Source organism: Bos javanicus, chromosome 15, assembly GCF_032452875.1.
Source record: "Bos javanicus breed banteng chromosome 15, ARS-OSU_banteng_1.0, whole genome shotgun sequence".
Lineage (NCBI taxonomy): Eukaryota > Metazoa > Chordata > Mammalia > Artiodactyla > Bovidae > Bos > Bos javanicus.
The window spans coordinates 58,253,031-58,273,154 of NC_083882.1; the positions used below are offsets into that span (position 1 = coordinate 58,253,031).

Below are 20,124 nucleotides of genomic sequence, written 5' to 3' on the forward strand. Positions count from 1 at the left end.
AAGAGGATGAAGTCAAATCTTGGGTGGCTTTTAAGCATCAAGATACTGATTTATCTGCTGGATAACTGAACAAAGAGGCACAAATCCCTGCCCTTATGGGGCTTACATTCCAGTATGGGAAATAAACAATGAAGTGAAGTGAAAGTCTCTCAGTCATCCGAATCTGAGACACCACGGACTGTAGCCCACAGGCTCCTCTGTCCATGGAATCTTCAGGCAAGAATACTGGAGTGGGTAGCCGTTCCCTTCTCCAGGGGATATTCCTGACCCAGGGATCCAACACAAGAGAATTCCAATTACGTTTTGGTGACTGAGAAGTTACACTAAGATCAGAAATCAAGGAGTCAGGACGATGGTTCTGTCAGAGGAGAATGGATAAAAATGGGTTGTTTTAGATTTGCAGGCCCAGAGGTGCCTACCTACTGAAGAGATGAAAATCCAAGGCTCTAGGAGGTCAGGTCTGGAGATAGTAGACTTCATGACTACCTGCAACCACATCCAGATGGAAGCCACATGAGGGAAAAGGGAGAGAGCAGACAGCAAAGGACAAAAGATCTGACAGACGTCCCTGGTGGGGAGAGGTTGGGGTGGGGCGGAGAGGGGGCAGAAACTAGGTCAGAAAAGGAAGAATCTAAGAGAAAACGAGAAACGCGTAGGTAATCACTAGGAGTAACAGGATGAAGACTACAGATGAGAATATGTGTTTGCCCTTTTTTCTCCTTACCTGTTCATTCTTTTTCTGAACCCATTCCTTGTGCTTCTCTTCAGCAATTATCTTTCTCTTTTCACGGTCTTCCACTTCTTTCTTTTTTTCTAGCTGTTGATTTAATTCCTATAGATTTTATTCAAACAAAAGGCAACATTTAATAGAAGTATTCAACCTTGCATATTAAAAATAAAAGTCTGAGGTTAACCGAATTAAACAAGAATATAGTTTCCTTTATAGAAATACACCATTAGTGACAATAACTTACTTAAGTAACTAGTTTATGATGAAAGGAAAGCACTGGTAAAAAGTATAAGTCATTTTTTAGAAATGCAAATAATTGCTTGGCAGCAAAACACTAGTTTCTTAGACTAAACTTCAGCTAAATTACCCTCATTGAAATCAACTTTCCCACACATAAATTTTGGCATCACTGTATGCTACTGGCAGAAGCTCAAGAGAATTGCAACTTTTTTACAGTTATAAAAAGCTTCTAGATTCTTGATGAAGATAAAGGATAGGAATTAAATAATCCCTAAATTAAACTTTTAATTCAGAGTTATGCCAAAGAAGAAATGTAAAGAAGCCATTCAATTTTTTAAAGGGAGTAAAAAAAAAAAAAAAGGATCCAGATTTTCGTTCACTGATTTTATAGCTGTTGGAGTGTAAAACAAAACCACATTCATATCCTAGATTATTTAACTGCCTTGCTGTCACTCGAATCTACACGTTTGGGCATTTCCTCGGGAGAAAGAATGTGGGAAGTATGGCCAAATAAAACTACAAGCTGAATGCCACCACTCTGTCACTCACCAGTTAGATTACTGCATTAGTGGAGAATGCTGTTCAAACTAGACTCCTAGGACTCTACCACCATAATTACCGGTTATTTTTCTTCTCTCTCCTTAGATACCAGCAATCGGATACTTTTACATGTCTTCCACTGGACCTCGCTCCCTATTCCCATGCCTCCCTTTCCCAAGGACCTACCTACCTCAGCAATGGGTGGCAGTGGGAAGGACAATTTTTCAATTGTCAGATAATTCCAGTGCGTTAAATGAAATGAAGATAAAACTTGACACCAAGAACATATCTTACGCCTTTTAGAACAACTGGTCTCAGGATACCTGTCTTCCATGATCTCTCATCCCCAAATCCTTCAGCATAGGTAACAACTGTCCTCACTCATTCAGTCTCCCAACTTTTCAACACTGTACTCCCCTACCCTCCAAGTAAAATATCCATCTTGCTTTTTAAAGGATTCTCCATTACCTCTGCAGCTGCTATCCCTTGATTATTCACTTATTTTTTTAATGGAGCACCTACTATAAAGATAGCAGGGATGAAATTCCAGAAGTCTCTGACCTTATCTGATTCTGTATACACAAAAGAATTAAGTGCTGTGTTGTGAGGTACTGTGTAGAATAAGAGCTCAGAAAAGGAAAAGGAAGATGAGAGGAGAGAGTAAGGTCCAAAGTAGTAAAAGAAAAAAAAAAAGCACCATGAGAGGAACAATGAGGAAATAGCTTGACTACAAGGGGGAGGAGTGAAGACTAGAAAATCAGAGTGTGGTATTAATACTAACTAGACAGGAAAAGGTCTTTTGAGACAGGCAAAGTAAAGTAAACACTGTGGAGTAGGAATACTTGGCAAAGGGAATGATTCAGAACTCTCAATGGTAAAGGCTGAAAACTGCATTTGAAGGGATCAGAACTATTCTGAGGGAGACAGACGAGGAGGTTGTCACAGTATATGAGTTGGAAGGAGATATATATGAGTCTGGACTTGGGTCAGGAAATAAGAGAGGGATATACTTCTATGTATATGTATACACATATATAGAAGTATATCCCATCCCATATATGTATACATATACATAGAAGTATATCCCTCATTTCCTGACCCAAGTCCAGACTTGTATATGTATATACATATATGTGTATACATATACATAGAAGTATATCTACATATGTATATACATATACATATATGTATATGTATGACAGGCCAGATATAGATTTGACAACCACATTTTCCAAAAAAGTCTTAAATTTTATCGTCAAGAAAAGTAATGATTTAAATATACAACTAAAAATAGGGTTGATTACTTTTATGAACCTTTTCAGATTCTTCATATAATTAAGCTCAAAAGTAAAGAAACAAAAATCAGACTTTGTATTCTGATTTTATGGTTCAAAAATTCTAATGTTGATATAAGAGTTAAAGATGAAGGAAGGGTCAAAAGTCTCTAGAAAATGCTGCCGTTGACCCAAACAGTGCTCTAATCTCAGGGTGTCTGTACAAGCAATTTGCCACCTCAGAATACACATCACATTCTGAGAAACAACCCTCCTTCCAAGGCTGGCCCCTCTCAGAATTTCCCACCCTAAATGCCTCCATCTGTTTACCACCAAAGCAAGTTTCTACCAGACACTGCTGGAGCCTTCTCTCATAAGGCCCTGTGTCGTCTTCTGGTACACCACTGAATTTCAACAGAATTATACATCTTCCCACAGAGTAAACACTTGATTACTGAAAACCAAAATCCAAAGAGGATCCTAAACATGGATTTTTTATTTCAATAACTTTTGCCGACTAAGGTAACAATCAGAAAAACTGAGTTTCTGAGTCTCACCAACTCTATATCCTGCTCTTTTCCTTCATTAAGCACGGATGAATAAAAAGGGCAAAAGCAAGATGGTGGGAAAAAAACAAACCTGGATTATTCACAAATTAGATAACTTTTATAGTTTAGAATAGACTGTACTAAAATGTTAAAGCAAATGTCAAAAACAAAAATTATCCAAAGGCCATAAAGAATTTAGGTCAGTCTGCTAAAGAATTGTTTTTAAATAATAAAAATTTAAGTAAAACTTATATGCCTTACAAAAACAACATACTAGTTTTTCACAATACTAATGTTAAATATTTACTATTTTTATTACTTCAACAGTTAAAATATAAAAAAAAACTGTAAACATAATTTTGATGTGTTAATCTTACAGGGACATGTGAAACAAATCAAAATGTTGCTAAAATCAAATTTATGAAAGGTGATGAACTTTTTAATGATTTAACTACCTTTAAATTTTAAGATTTCAAGGAAGACTATATGAAAGCCAGTGTACACTTAAAATTAAATACTGAGTCTGACCCATTTATTTCTAAAATGCACCTTGGTATTGTGGAAAAAACACTCATTAAGTTGGAAGTCAAAAGACCCAGGATCCAGTCCCAGCTTTGTCACTAACTGAAACATTGGCAAAGCTACTCTCTGGCCTTCTTTTATTAGGGATCTGAGATAAATTGTTCCTTGTGGTTAAAAATCTGAGATTTTAATGATATGATTTATAAATAAATCAGAGAATACAGTAAATAAGAACAGAAAAGTAAGGAAAGCGTGACTTAGAAAATTAAAACAAAAGGAAACGCATGAAAAAAAAATGTGAATACCACAATAGCTCAAAGTAAGTTTATACCAAAGTGAGTAATTTATCTGTATGTTATGATGTCTCTGGGATGACTGATACAGTTAAGACTCATGCTAACATATTTTAACTGCTTCAGAATTAAGTAATGATGTAGCCATAAGAAACGTCCAGCTACTAAATATATGAAAAGGCTTTAATCTTTTAACCAATTATACTCTGCTACATGCTTATTCACTGAGGTAGGAACTTTTTTTATTCATTATTCTAAACTGTTCTCTTATCTTCAGCAGTTATTATCATCTCCTTTAACACATAACAAACAACTAATTTTTACAAAGTGATTTCTATATATTAGGCCACATCCTGCTGTTCACTTAGTTCCCAAAACACTATGAGGTAAATGTCACTCTCCCCTTTCACTGATAATCCAGCAGAGAAAGGCTAAAGAGCCAAGATCTTAGTTTTGAATCCAGGATGTACGACTCAAGAATTTATGCTTTTAACCACTCTAATATTGTCTAACATCTGTCTAACATCTCTTATAGATGAAGAGACTGAGGTTCAGAGAAGTTAACTTTTCCAAGATCACAGATTTACAACAGCAAGACTAGAATTTCAGCCTAGTTCCATGTTACTCCAAAGCTCAGAGTTTCTTATAATTTCTGTAATTTAATTACATTAATTTATGGTGTGCTGACTTAAAATGGCTTCAAGTGACCCTCCTTTTCTTAGGATAACAAGTGACTTCTAGTGAGGCTGGAGATAAAGCTAAATAACATAAACTGAGCTCCACAATACCACTGATTCACTAGATCAGTGTTTTGCAAAACTGAGATTCTACAATCAATGCATGGGTTATGACTAGCTTCAAAAAAAATTAGAATATTTCCAAGTTCTCCACAAAATTAAGCTATTTCAGATATATACATAAGTGTGTATATATGTATGCATTTGTGTGCAATGAAGAAAAGCAGATTTCTCAGTGTGAACAAATATTTTGAAAGGTACAAAATTAAATAATTCCAGTAGTCATGTATGGATATGAGAATTGAACCATAAAGAAGGCTGAGTGCCGAAGAACTGAAAGTGCTTTCAAACTGTGGTGCTGGAGAAGACTTTTGAGAGTCCCTCAGACAACAAGGAGATCAAACCAGTCAATTCCAAAGGAAATCAAGTCCTAAATATTCACTGGAAGGACTGATGCTGAAGCTGAAACTCCAATAGTTTGGCCACCTGATGCGAAGAGCCAATTCACTGGAAAAGACCCTGATGCTGGGAAAAACTGAGGGCAAGAGAGAAGGGGGCAACAGAGAATGAGATGGTTGGATGGTATCACTGACTCAATGGACATGAGTTTGAGCAAACTCAGGGAGAGTGAGGACAGAAGAAGCCTGGCGTGCTGCAGTTCACGGGGTCACAAAGAGTAGGGCTTAGCAACTGAACAACAACAAACTCGACAATGGAATTAGTAACGTTAAAACTTAAGATTGAAGTAAGAAAATTAAGCGTCTGGGGCCTTAACAACAGATGAATTCTGAAAATAAATGAAAAAGCATTAAGAAGGCTATGACTGAAGAGAGTGGCCAAGATGGTGGAGTAGAAAGGCCCTGGGCTCACCTTTTCTCATGAGTACACTCAAAACCACAACTCTATACAGAACAACTGTAGATGAAAAAGGCTGGAACCTAAAGACACAAAGAAGGAACCATAATGAGACAGGTAGGAGGTACAGATTCATATTACCCCCGAGGATGGGCAACCCACAAAGTAGAGAATAAGTATACTGCAGAGGCTCTCGCACAGGAATGAGAGTTCTGAGCCCCATGTAAGCCTTGCAGTCCAGCACTGGGAAGACAAGTGCCGAAAGCATTTAGCTTTCAAGGTCAGTGGGCTTACTTGCAGGAGCCCACAGAACTGGGGGAAAAGAGATTTCATTTTTACAGGGCACATACAAAATATCATGTACAATGGAACCAGGGCAAAAGCAGTAATTTGAAATTAGCTTGGGCCAGACCTACCTACTGGTCTCGGAGAGTCCTCTAGGCAGGCATGAGGTGGCTGTGACTTACCCTAGGGACACGGACACTGGTGTCAGGCATAGCTGGGGCATTCAGCTGCATGAGCTGATGGCGGCTGCATCTTGGCCCACTATCACCAAGACCTGGGCCCACCCAACAGTTTGTAGGATGCCTTAGGCCAAACAAGTAACTGAACAGAGACACAACCTCACCCACCAACAGGCTGCTTAAAGACTTCCTGAGCTCACAGTCACCACCAGACAAGGCCCTAAACACAGATTTCCTCACCAGGGTGCCAAGAGCTGGGTCTGGGCCCTTTGCACTGGGAAGCTAACATGAGCCTCTCGACCACCCCACACACCAGGAGGGCAGACACCAGAAGCAAAAAACTATAATACCACAGCTTACACACTGAGTCCAGCAACAGCAGGTCAGACCCTACCCTGGGACCAGCTGAGCACTGGCCCTGCCCACTAGCAGGCCAACAACCTTTGGGACACCCCAGCCCCATATCCAACTGTGTCAGGAACCAGCCTCCAACACCAATCATCTAAAATGAGCTCTGGGATCCCTGGGCCCTGAAACCAGGCTCTAGGACGCAGCTCTACCTGCAGTGGTCCTGCACTAACCCTAGGATCTGGCTTCACCTGCCAATAGGTGGGCAAGAGCCCCAGAGTCTTCAGGATACTAACTCTAGCCAACAGTGAGCCAGCACTACCCCCAGACTCCCTAGGGTTCTGCAACAGCTGCCTCATGACCAGCTGACATTAACGAGTAGCCAGCAGCATTCACACAAGGCAGTGCCTGGCAACCAACTAGACTAGCAGCCAACCAAGCCTACCAGACCACTCACAGTCAGCCTGCCACAACAGAAGGGCCTATGCAGGTTTATGGCTTAGGTAACAAGAGGAGAGGGCACTGCTGGAACAGGAAAGACATCCCCTACAGAAAGTAGTGACTCCAAAGTCCAAAAAGGTAACAAAGCTGCCACATACACAAAAATACAAATACCAATATAGACAAAATGAGACACCACAGAAGTATGTTCCAGATGAAGGAAAAAGATAAAACCCCAAAAGAAGAACTAAGTGAAGAGGAGACCAGCAATCTACCTGAGAAAAAGTTCACAGTAGGATCATAAAAATGAGGGAAAGAATTGGGAAGAAAATGGATGCACAGAAAGAGAAGTCAGAATTTTTTTAACAAAGAGAAACTATAAAGAACAGCTGAACAGAGGTGAAGAATACAATAAGTGAAATAAAAAATACACTAGAAAGAATCAACAGTACACTAAATGATATGGAAAAATGAATTGGTGAGCTGGAAGACTGAGTAGTGAAAATCGCTGCTACCGAACGGACATCTGGGACAACATCAACATACAAATACTCATATTATAGGGATCACTGGAGGATAAGATAGAAAGGGCCAGAGAAAACATTTGAAGACGTAATAGCTGAAAACTTCCCTAACCTCAGAAAGAAAAATGTCACGCAAGCCCAGAAAGTGCAGAGTTGTCCCATACAGGATAAACCTAGAGGAACACACCAAAACACATTGTAACCAAAATGTCAAATATTAAAGATAGAATATTAAAAGTAGCAAATAACATACAAAGGAACTCCTATAAGACCATCGGCTGAGTTTTCAGCAGAAACTCTGCAGGCCAGAAGTGAGTGTCATGGTATATTTAAAGTAATGAAAGGCGAAAACCTATAACCAAGAATGCTATACCCAGCAAAGCTCTCATTCAGATTAGATGGCAAAATCAAAAGCTCTCCAGTCAAGCAAAAGTTAAGAGAATTCAGTACTACCAAACCAGCATTACAACAAATGTTAAAGAAACTTCTCCAGGCAAAAAAGAAAAGGCCACTACTAGAATCAAGAAAATTAAAAAACGAAAAGCCTCATTGGAAAAGACAAACATACAGTAAAGATAAGAATCCATTCACAAAGTTCGTAGTGAGGTTACAAGACAGGAGTAATAAAGTCATCTGTATCCACAATAAGCAGTTAAGGGATACAAAAAACAATTAGATGTAAAATATTATGTCAACAGCAGTAATCATGAGGGAAGAGTACAAATGCAGGGTTTTTTAAAATGCATTTGCAATTAAGAATTCAGTAACTTAAAAAAGACTGCTATATAAAAACTTCATGGTAACTGCAAACCAAAAATGCATAATAGATATATATGCAAGAAATAAGATGGAATTCAAACAAAACACTAAAACAGTCATCAAATCACAAGGGGGAAAAAGACCTACAAAAACAAAAACAATTAACAAAATGGCAATAAAAACATATATATCAATAGTTACCTTAAATGTAAGTGGATAAAATGCTTCAACCAAAAGACACACAGTGGCTCAATGGATACAAAAACAAGAAGCATACATATGGTAAGACATATGACTACATAAGACTCATTTCAGAATCAGAGATGCACACAGACTGAAAGTGAGGTAATGAAAAAACATATTCCACGCAAATGGAAATCAAAAGAGAGCCAGAGCAGCGATACTCACATCAGACAAAACAGGCTTTAAAATTAAAGAGACAAAGAAGGATACTACATTATAATCAAGGGATCAATCCCAGAAGTAAGATATAACAATGGAAAATACATATGCACCCCAAATAGGTGCACCTTAACATAAGGCAACTGTTAACAGCTATAAAAGGAGAAATCACCAGTAACACAATAACAGTGGGGACTTTGAAACTCCACCTACATCACTGGACAGATCATCCAGACGGAAAATCAGTAAGGAAACACAGACCATTAAAGATATATTAGACCAGACAGCCTTAATTGATATTTATAAAACATCCCTATGAGAGCATCAGACTATACACTCTTCTCAAGGGCACATGGAATATTCTCCAGGGTAGATCACATGCTAGTCCAAAAAGCAAACCTCAGTTAATTTAAGAAAACTGAAATCATATCAAGCATTTTTTCTAGCCACAACACTAAGAGATTAGAAATCAACTATAAGAAAGAAACTGTAAAAATAAAACACAAATATGTGAAGCATAACAACATGTTACTAAACAACTAATGAATCACTGAATAAATAAAAGAGGAAATTGGGGGAAAAAAAACCTACAGACAAACAAAAACATGATGATCCAAAACCTCTGAAGCTTTCTACCATAACAAAAGCAGTTGTAAGAGGAAAGTTCATAGCAATACAACTGTACCTCAGGAAACAAGAAAAATCTCAAACAACCTAACCTTACACCTAAAGCAACTGGAGAAAGAACAAGAAACAAAACACAAAGGAAAGAAATTAAATAGATCAGAATAGAAATTAAATGAAATAAACATGAAATTGATTAAAAAAAAGATCAATGAAATGAAAAGTTGGTTCTTTGAAAAGATAAAATTGATTTAGCCAGACTCATCAAGAAAATCCCATGGACGGAGGAGCCTCGTGGGCTGCAGTCCATGGGGTCACTAGGAGTCGGACACGACTGAGCAACTTCCCTTTCACTTTTCACTTTCATGCATTGGAGGAGGAAATGGTAACCCACTCCAGTGTTCTTGCCTGGAGAATCCCAGGGACGGGGGAGCCTGGTGGGCTGCCGTCTATGGGGTCACACAGAGTCGGACATGACTGAAGTGACTTAGCAGCAGCAGCATCAAGAAAAATGAGAGGGATTTCCCTGGTGGCCCAGCAGCAAAGACTCTGCACTCCCAAAACAGGCAGACTTGCTGGGGGAACTAGATTCCACATGCCGAGTTTATATGCCACAACTTAAGATCCTGTATGCTGAAATAAAGACCTGGCATGCTGAACTGAACTGATGCTGAAATAAATAAATATTTTTTAAGAAGGAAAAAAGAAAAAAAAGAGGGCTGAAGTCAATAAAATTAGAAAAGAAAAAGAAGTCACAACTGACAATACAGAAATACAAAGGATCACAAGAGACTACTATAAGCAACCATATGTCAATAAAATGGACAACCTAGAGAAATGGACAAATTCTTAGGTACAATCTTGCAAGACTGAACCAGAAGAAATAAAACACATGAACAGATCAATCACAAGTACTGAAATTGAAACCATGATTTAAAAACTCCCAACAAATAAAAGTCTGCACAAGATGAATTCACAGGTGAATTCTTTAGTATTAAACATTTGTGGTTGTTTAGTCACTAAGTCATGTCCACCTCTTTTGTGACCCCATGGACTGTAGCCCACCAGGCTCCTCTATCCATGGGATTTCTCAGGCAAGAAAATACTGCAGTAGGTTGCCATTTCCTTCTCCAGAGGATCTTCCCAACACAGGGGTCAAATCCAAGTCTCCTGCATTGGCAGGTGGATTCTTTACCACTGAGTAAACACGTATAAAAAAAGAGTTAAACTAATCCTTCTCAAACTATTCCAAAAAACTGAAGAGGAAGGAACACTCCCAAACTCATTCTATGAGGCCACTGAATATCAAAACTAGACAAAGATACCACCAAAAAATATATTACAAGCCAATATCATTGATGAACATAGATGCAAAATTCTCATCAAAATATAAGCAAACCAAATCCAGCAATACATTAAAAGGATCATGCACCATGATCAAATGAGATTATCCCAGAGATGCAAGAATTTTTCAATAACCGCAAATAGTGTGATACACTACATTAACAAATTAAAAACTAACAACCATATTATCTTAATAGATGCAGAAAAATCATTTATAAAATTCAACATTCATTTATGATTAAAAAAAACTCTCTAGAAAATGTGTTTAGAGGGAACCTAGCTCAACATACAAAAGGTCATGTATGATAAACCCACAACTAACATCATACTCAACAGTGAAAAGCTGAAAGCATTTCCTTTAAGATTAGAAACAAGATAAGAATGACCACTCTTGTCACTTTTATTCAACAGAGTTTTGGAAGTCCTAGCCATAGTAATCAGAGAAGAAAAAGAAATGAATCCAAACTGGAAAAGAAGTAGTAAAGCTGTCACTGCAGATGACACAAGACCACACACAGAAAACTCTAAAGATGCTACCAGAAAACTACTAGAGCTCAGCAAGGAAGTCAGCAAAGTTGCACGACACAAAATTAATACACAGAAATCACTTGAATTTCTATGCACTAACAATGAACTATCAGAAAGAAAAATTCAGGAAGCAGTCCCATTTACCATACCATCAAAAAGAAATAACACACCTAGGAGTAAATTCTCCTAAAGAGGCAAAAGACCTTTGCTCTGAAAACTGTAAGAACTTGATGAAAGAAACTGAAGATGACCCAGAGAGGGGAAGATATAGCAAAAGTATGTTCTTGGATTGGAAGAATCAATATTGACCAAATGTTATACTATCCAAAGCAATCCACAGATTCAATTTAATCCCTATCAAATTATCAATGACACTGTTCACAGAATCACATCAAATAATTTTAAAATTTGTATGGAAATACAAAAGACCCCAAAGAGTCAATGAAATCTTGATAAAGAAAAATGCAGCTAGAGCACTCAGGTTCCTTAACTTCAGACTATACTACAAAGTCACAATAATAAAAACAGTATATTACTGGAACAAAAACAGAACTACAGATCAATGGAACAGGACAGGAATCCAATAAACAAACCCACACACCTATGGTCAATTAATCTATGACAAAGAAAGTCTTTAATATATAATAGAGAAAAAGTCTATTCAGTAAGTGGTGGCGGGAAAACTTGACAGCTACATGTAAAAGAATGAAATTACAACAGTCTCTAACACCATATACAAAAATAAACTCAAAATGGATTAAAGACCTAAATATAAGACTGGATACTATAAAACTCTTAGAGGAAAAGAAAGGCGGTACACTCACTGACATAAACTGCAGCAAGATTTTTTTCAATCCACCTCCTAGAATAATGAAAATAAAAACAAAAAGAAACAAAAAGCACCTAATTAAACTTAAAAGCTTTTGCACAGCAAAGGAAATCATGAACAAAAAAACCAAACAGAATGAGAGAAAATATTTGCCAGCAAATTGACCAATAAGAGATTAATTGCCAAAATATATAAACAGCTCATCTAGTTCAATAACAAAAACTAAATAAACCAATCAAAAAATGAGTGGAAGATCTCAATAGACATTTCTCCAAAAAAGACATGCTATGCTATGCTAAGTCACTTCAGTCGTGTCCGACTCTGTGTGACCCCATAGACGGTAGCCCACCAGGCTCCCCCGTCCCTGGGATTCTCCAGGCAAGAACACTGGAGTGGGTTGCCATTTCCTTCTCCTGAAAAGACATACAGAAGGCCAAAAAAGCACACGAAAAGATATTCAACATCACTAATTATTAGAGAAATGCAAATCAAAGCTACAATGAGGTATCACCTAACACCAGTTGAAATGGCCATAATCAACAGGCTGACGCATCATCAATAAATGCTGGAGAGGGTGTGGAGAAAAGGAAACCCTCCTACCCTGTTGGTGGAAATGTAAATTGGTACAACTACTATCACAAACAGTATGGAGGTTTCTTAAGAAATAAAAATATAATCATGTGACCTACCAATCCCATTGTTAGGCATATAATCAGAGAAAACCATAATTTACAAAGATACTTGCACCCCAATGTTCACTGTAGCACTATTTACACTAGCCAAGACATGGAAGCAACCTAGATGTCCACTGACAAATGCTGCTGCTGCTGCTAACTCGCTTCAGTCATGTCCGACTCTGTGCGACCCCATGGACTGCAGCCCACCAGGCTCCTCCGTCCATGGGATTTTCCAGGCAAGAGTACTGGAGTGCCATTGCCTTCTCTGCCACTGATAAATGAATGGATAAAACAAGAGGTAGTACATATACACAATGGGATATTACTCAGCTACATAAAATAATGAAATAATGCCATTTGAAGCAACATGGATGAACCTAGAGATTATAATTCCAAGTGAAGCAAGTTAGACTGAGAAAGACAAATACATGATATCACTTATACGTGGAATCTAATAAAAAAGATGATACAAATGAACTTATTTACAAAACAGAAACAGATTCACAGTCTTTTGAAAAAAAAAACATATGGTTACCAAAGGGGAAAGAATAGGGGGAGGGATAAATTAGGAGACTGGGGTTAACAGTCTCCTAATTTATATACACGCTAGAATATTCAAAATAGCTACCAACAAGCACCTATTGTATAGCACAGGGAAATTTACCCAAAACTGTGCAATAATTTTTACGGGAAAGAATCAGAAAGAGAATGGATATATAGTATAACTAAACCACTTTGCTGTACACTTGAAACTAACACAACATTGTAAATAAACTATACCCCATAAAAAATAAAGATTAAATTAAAAATTAAGGATCATTACACCATAATCAAGTAATACTTTTCCCAGCTATCCAAGGACTTTTTAATATCCACAAATCAATTTGATACACCCCACTAACAAATTAAATTATAAAAGCTTTTTGATCATCTCAGTAGATGAAGAAAAAGCTTCCAATTAAATAAAACATCCTTTTACCAAAAAAAAGAAAAAAAACCTCTCTAGAAACTGGGCATGGAGGGAACATACCTTCAACATAATAAAGGTCATGTATGACAAACCCCTTCATCAAGAGCCTCTTGATGAAAGTCAAAGGGGAGAGTGAAAAAGTTGGCTTAAAACTCAACATTCAAAAAATGAAGATGGTGGCATCTGGGCCCATCACTTCATGGCAAATAGATGGGGAAACAATGGAAACAGTGACAGACTTTATTTTTGGGAGCTTCAAAATCACTGCAGATGGTGACTGCAGCCATGAAATTAAAAGACGTTTGCTCCCTGGAAGAAAAGCTATGACCAACCTAGACAGCATATTAAAAAGCAGAGACACGACTTTGCCAACAAAGGTCCATCTAGTCAAAGCTATGGTTTTTCCAGTAGTCATGTATGGATGTGAGAGTTGGACTATAAAGAAAGCTGAATGCCAAAGAATTGATGCTTTTGAATTGTGGTGTTGGCGAAGACTCTTGAGAGTCCCTTGGACTGCAAGGAGATCAAACCAGTCCATCCTAAAGAAAATCAGTCCTGAATATTCATTGGAAGGGCTGATGCTAAAGCTGAAACTCCAATATTTTGGCCACCTGAAGCAAAGAACTGACTCATTGGAAAAGACCCTGATGCTGGGAAAGACTGAAGGTGGGAGGAGAAGGGGACGCCAGAGGATGAGATGGTTGGATGGCATCACTGACTCAATGGACATGAGTTTGAGCAACCTCTGGGAATTGGTGATGGACAGGGAAGCTTGGCGTGCTGCAGTATGTGGGGTCACACAGAGTTGGACACGACTGAGCGACGGAACTGAACTGAATGACAAACCCACAGTTAACATCATACAAAACGGTGAAGATTAGGAAGAAAACAAGGATGTCCATTCTCGCTCTTTTCATTCAACACAGTTTGGAAGTCCTCGACATAGTAATCAGACAAGAAAATGCAAGAGAAAAAAGGGGAGGGGGATTTGAATTTGAAAGGAAGACATAAATTGTCACTGCAAATGACAAGATACTATACATAGAAAACCCTAAAGATGCTATTATACTGGAAAACTACTAGAGCTCAATGAATTCAGTAAAGCTGTGGACACAAAATTATTATACAAAAGTCTGTTGCATTTCTATACACAAACAAGGAATTAACAGAAAGTGGAATTAAGGAAACAATCTCACTTTCCATCTCATCAGAAAGAATAAAATACCTAGGAATAAGGCTACCTAAGGAGGTAAAAGACCTGTATTCTGGAAAGTATAAGACACTGATGAAAGATACTAAAAGGGAGTATAACCTCAGATACGCAGATGACACCACCCTTATGGCAGAAAGTGAAGAGGAACTAAGAAGCCTCTTGATGAAAGTGAAAGAGGAGACTGAAAAAGTTGGCTTAAAGCTCAACATTCAGAAAACTAAGATCATGGCATCTGGTCCCATCACTTCATGGGAGATAGACGGGGAAACAGTGGAAACAGTGTCAGACTTTATTTTTTGGGCTCCAAAATCACTGCAGATGGTGACTGCAGCCACGAAATTAAAAGACACTTACTCCTTGGAAGGAAAGTTATGACCAACCTAGATAGCATGTTCAAAAGCAGAAACATTACTTTGCCAACAAAGGTCCATCTAGTCAAGGCTATGGTTTTTCCTGTGGTCATGTATGGATGTGAAAGTTGGACTGTGAAGAAGGCTGAGCGCCGAAGAATTGATGCTTTTGAACTGTGGTGTTGGAGAAGACTCTTGAGAGTCCCTTGGACTGCAAGGAGATCCAACCAGTCCGTTCTGAAGGAGATCAGTCCTGGGTGCTCTTGGAAGGAATGATGCTAAAGCTGAAACTCCAGTACTTTGGCCACCTCATGCGAAGAGTTGATTCATTGGAAAAGACTCTGATGCTGGGAGGGATTGAGGGCAAGAGGAGAAGGGGACAACAGAGGATGAGATGGCTGGATGGCATCACCAACTCGATGGACGTGAGTCTGGGTGAACTCTGGGAGTTCATGACAGGGAGGCCTGGCATGCTGCGATTCATGAGGTCGCAAAGAGCCGGACACGACTGAGCGACTGAACTGAACTGAATTGAACTGAGTATTTTCAGATGACTGTGGGACAAGAGGAGGCATACAGGAGGAGCACACTGATACCAAGCAAAAAATTGGAAAGAACCTTAGCATCTAGTAAGAAAGAGCAGTTCAATTCCACACCTAGTTACAAACAGTAGACAAAAGCTCACACATGTGTACAGAGAACTGTGCTCAAGGGTGTTCATTGCAGTATTATTAATTATGGTAAAAAAAAATACAGCTTATAGGAAAAAATGAACTGTGGTGAGACCACACAATGGAATATTAGACAACTGTGAAAATTAATAACAGCTGCATGAATCCACAAAGATAAAACACAAAAGCAATGAGTGAGATAAATAGGCAGCCTAAGGATACATGCAATGTTATACTATGCATGTAATGTTTTTAAATATGCAAAATAATTTTCCATTGCATTGGCCAGTACACATATATAAAGTAAAAGCATAAACATGGAACAGCAAAGGCACAGCTCATTTCAAGAAAGTGAGAGGAGAGGGGGGACCCAGGGCTGGCTTTATGGGTGAGCCACCTCACTCTTGAAGTCACACTGGCCTTACACGTGGTTAATTACTCTGCTGCTGCCGACTTGAAATTCATGATGATTTTAAATAAGGGTTCCTGCATTTCATTTTGCACCAGACCCTGTAAGTTATGTAGCTTCTCCTGGTGGGATTACATTGTATGTAAGAGAGTTCCAGTTATACCTGTGATCTTGTTTTTAATCTCAAAAATATTTTTAAAGTGTCAGTGTTTGTTAAATCTGTGTAGCGCATTGTTCCTTGTGCTTCTCTGTATGTTTGAAATATTTTATAATTCAAAAACAATAAAGATACTCTGCAGAAGGTAGAAAGCTATATGGAAAATGTACGGGAAAATACGTATAACATTAAGTGCAATAGGGTTATAAAAATGTTTATAAAGTGATTGTAGTTGTGTGCATAAATGTACATTTAAAGTGTATATGTTAGAGTGACCTAAGGAGTGTGAACAAACAAAACATGAGGATGGTGGAAATAATTTCTTTTCATATTTTCATTTGTGTTTTGTTTCAATTTTGTTTTTATAATAAATAAAAAAAAAAAAAAAGAAAGATACTAAAAGGACACAAACATATTGAAAGATAGACTGTATTCTTTGATTGCAAGAATCAATATTGTTAAAATCACCATATTACCTTAGGGAATCTAGACATTCAATGCAATCCCTATCAAATTACCAGTGGCATTTTTCAAAGAACAACAACAAAATTAAATTTATATAAAAACACAAAAGGCCCTGAATAGCCAACACGATCTTGAGAAAAAAGAACAGAACTCGAGGAATACGCTCCCTGATTGCTGACTATACTACAAAGCCACAGTAATCACAAACAGTATCGCACTGGGACAGAAACAGACTGAGAGCAAGAGAACAGAACAGAGCTGAGAACAAACCAAAACACCTAGAGCCAATTAATTCATGACAAAAGAGGGAAGACTACACAATGAAGAAGACATTTCTTCAATAAACGGTGCTGGGAAAACTGGATACTATCTGTAGATAAATAAAATGAGACCACTCTCTGGCACTATATACAAAAATTAACTCAAAATGAATTAAAGACCTAAATGTAAAGCAAGATACTATAAAAACTCTTAGAGGAAAACATAGGTAGATATAAATTGCAGCAATATTTTTTTAGATCCACCTTTTATAGTAATGGAAATACTAAGCAAAATGTAGTCATAAGCAAAAGCAATTGTTTAAACGTAAAACCTTTTGTACATCAAAGTAAATCATACACAAAATGAAAAGACAACCCACAGAATAAGAGAAAATATTTGCACCTGATACAACCAAGAAGGGATTCATTTCAAAAACACATAAAAAGCTCACACAGTTTAATATAAACAAAAAGAAACAACCAAATCAAAAAATGGGCAGAAAATCTAAACAGACATTCTCCAAAGATATACAGATGGCCAGCAGGTACATGAAAAGATGCTCAACATCATTAATTATAGAAAAGTGAAAACTGAAACTACAATAAGGTATAACCTCACATTGACCAGAATGGCCATCATCAAAAAGTCTACAAATAATTAAATGGTAGAGAAGGTGTGGAGAAAAAGGAACCCTGCTCCACCGTTGGGGAAATAGAATGGTGTCCCCACTATGGAGAACAGTACGGAGGTTCCTTAATTAAAAATCGAGTTGCCAGCAATTCTGCTCCTGTATATATATCCAGAAAAGATGAAAACTCAAATATGAAAAGATAATGCATCCCAATGTTCACAGCAGCACTACTTCCAATAGCCAAGACATGGAAGCAACCTAAATTGTTCATCAACACATGAGTGGAAAAAGAAGATGTGTGTGTGTGTGTGTATATATACACACCAAGGGGATATTACTCAGCCATAAAAATAATGAAACAATGCCATTTGTAGCAACATGAACAGACCTAGAGATTATCACACTAAGTGAAGACAGACAGACTGAGAAAGACAAATATCGTATGATAACACTTATATGCAGAATCTTGAAAAATGATACAAATGAATATATCGGTCTGGTTAAAAGGTTTACTCAGGTTTTCCATAAAATGTTATGGAAAAATCCAAATGAAATTTTTCGGCCAGCACAATATTTACAAGACAGAAATACACAGAAAACAAATCGACAGTTACCAAAGAGAAAAGCAGGGGGAGGGAAAGATGTGAAGATTAATATTAATAGATACATACTACTATATATAAAATACATAAACAGCAAGGATTTACTATATAACAGAGGCAATTATAGGCAATATCTTATAATAACCTAAGGGCAAAATGGTTGTCTGAGGAAGCCTTACAAATAGCTGAGAAAAGAAGAGAAGCTAAAGGCAAAGGAGAAAGGGAAAGATACACACATTTGAATGCAGAGTTCCAAAGAATAGCAAGGAAAAATAAATAAGAAAGCCTTCCTCAGCAATCAATGCAAAGAAATAGAGGAAAACAACAGAATGGCAAAGACTGGAGATCTCTTCAAGAAAATTAGAGACACCAAGGGAACATTTCATGCAAAGACGGGCACAATAAAGGACAGAAATGGTATGGACCTAACAGAAGCAGAAGATATTAAGAAGAGGTGGCAAGAATACACAGAACTATACATAAAAGATCTTCATGACCCAGATAACCACAATGGTATCACTCACCTAGAGCCAGACATCCTGGAATGTGAGGTCAAGTGGGCCTTAGGAAAGCATCACTATGAACAACGCTAGTATAGGTGATGGAATTCCATTTGAGCTATTTTAAGTCCTAACAGATGATGCTGTGAAAGTGCTGCACTCAATATGCCAGCAAATTTGGAAAACTCAGCAGTGGCCAACTGACTGGAAAAGGTCAGTTTCCATTCCAATCCCAAGAAAGGCAATGCCAAAGAATGTTCAAACTACCGCACAACTGCAGTCATCTCACACGCTAGTAAAGTAATGCTCAAAATTCTCCAGGACAGGCTTCAACTGTTTGTGAACTTCCAGATGTTCAAACTGGATTTTAAGGCAGAGTAACCAGAGATCAAATTGCCAACATCTGTTACATCATCAAAAAAGCAACAGAGTTGCAGAAAAACATATATTTCTGCTTTACTGACTACACCAAAGTCTTGGACTGTGTGGAATACAACAAACTGTGGAAAATTCTTACAGAGATGGGAATACCAGACCACCTGATCTGCCTCTTGAGAAATCTGTATGCAGGTCAAAAAGCAACAGGTACAACATAGAACAAGAGACTGGTTCCAAATCGGGAAAGGAGTACATCAAGGCTGTATATTGTCACCTGGCTTATTTAACTTATACGCAGAGTACATCATGAGAAATGCTGGGCTGGATAAAGCACAAACTGGAATCAAGATTGCTGGGAGAAATATCAATAACCTCAGATATGCAGATGACACCATCCTTCTGGCAGAAAGTGAAGAACTAAAGAGCCTCTTGAGAAAGTGAAAGAGGAGAGTGGAAAAGTTGGCTTAAAGCTCAACATTCAGAAAATTAAGATCATGGCATCCGGTCCCATCACTTCATGGCAAATAGACAGGGAAGCAATGGAAACAGTGACAGACTTTATTTTCTTGGACTCCAAAATCACTGCAGATGGTGACTGCAGCCATGAAATTAAAAGATGCTTGCTCCTTGGAAGAAAAGCTATGACCGACCTAGATAGCATATTAAAAAGCAGAGACATAACTTTGCCAACAAAGGTCCATCTAGTCAAGGCTATGGTTTTTCCAGTAGTCATGTATGGATGTGAGAATTGGACTGTAAAGAAAGCTGAGAGCTGAAGAATTGATGCTTTTGAACTGTGGTGTTGGAGAAGACTCTTGAGAGTCCCTTGGACTACAAG

The 20,124-nt window shown here is 37.9% G+C and overlaps 1 protein-coding gene across 1 annotated transcript in view; it reads right to left on the reverse strand.

Annotated features, from left to right (window-relative positions):
- Nucleotides 1-20,124, reverse strand: part of CCDC34 (coiled-coil domain containing 34) — a 79,252-nt gene that overhangs the window by 50,349 nt on the left and 8,779 nt on the right. Inside the window, exon 3 of the mRNA XM_061380980.1 lies at nt 725-832. Within this exon, the coding sequence (XP_061236964.1) occupies nt 725-832 (108 nt within the window). The remainder of the gene's footprint in view (nt 1-724; nt 833-20,124) is intronic.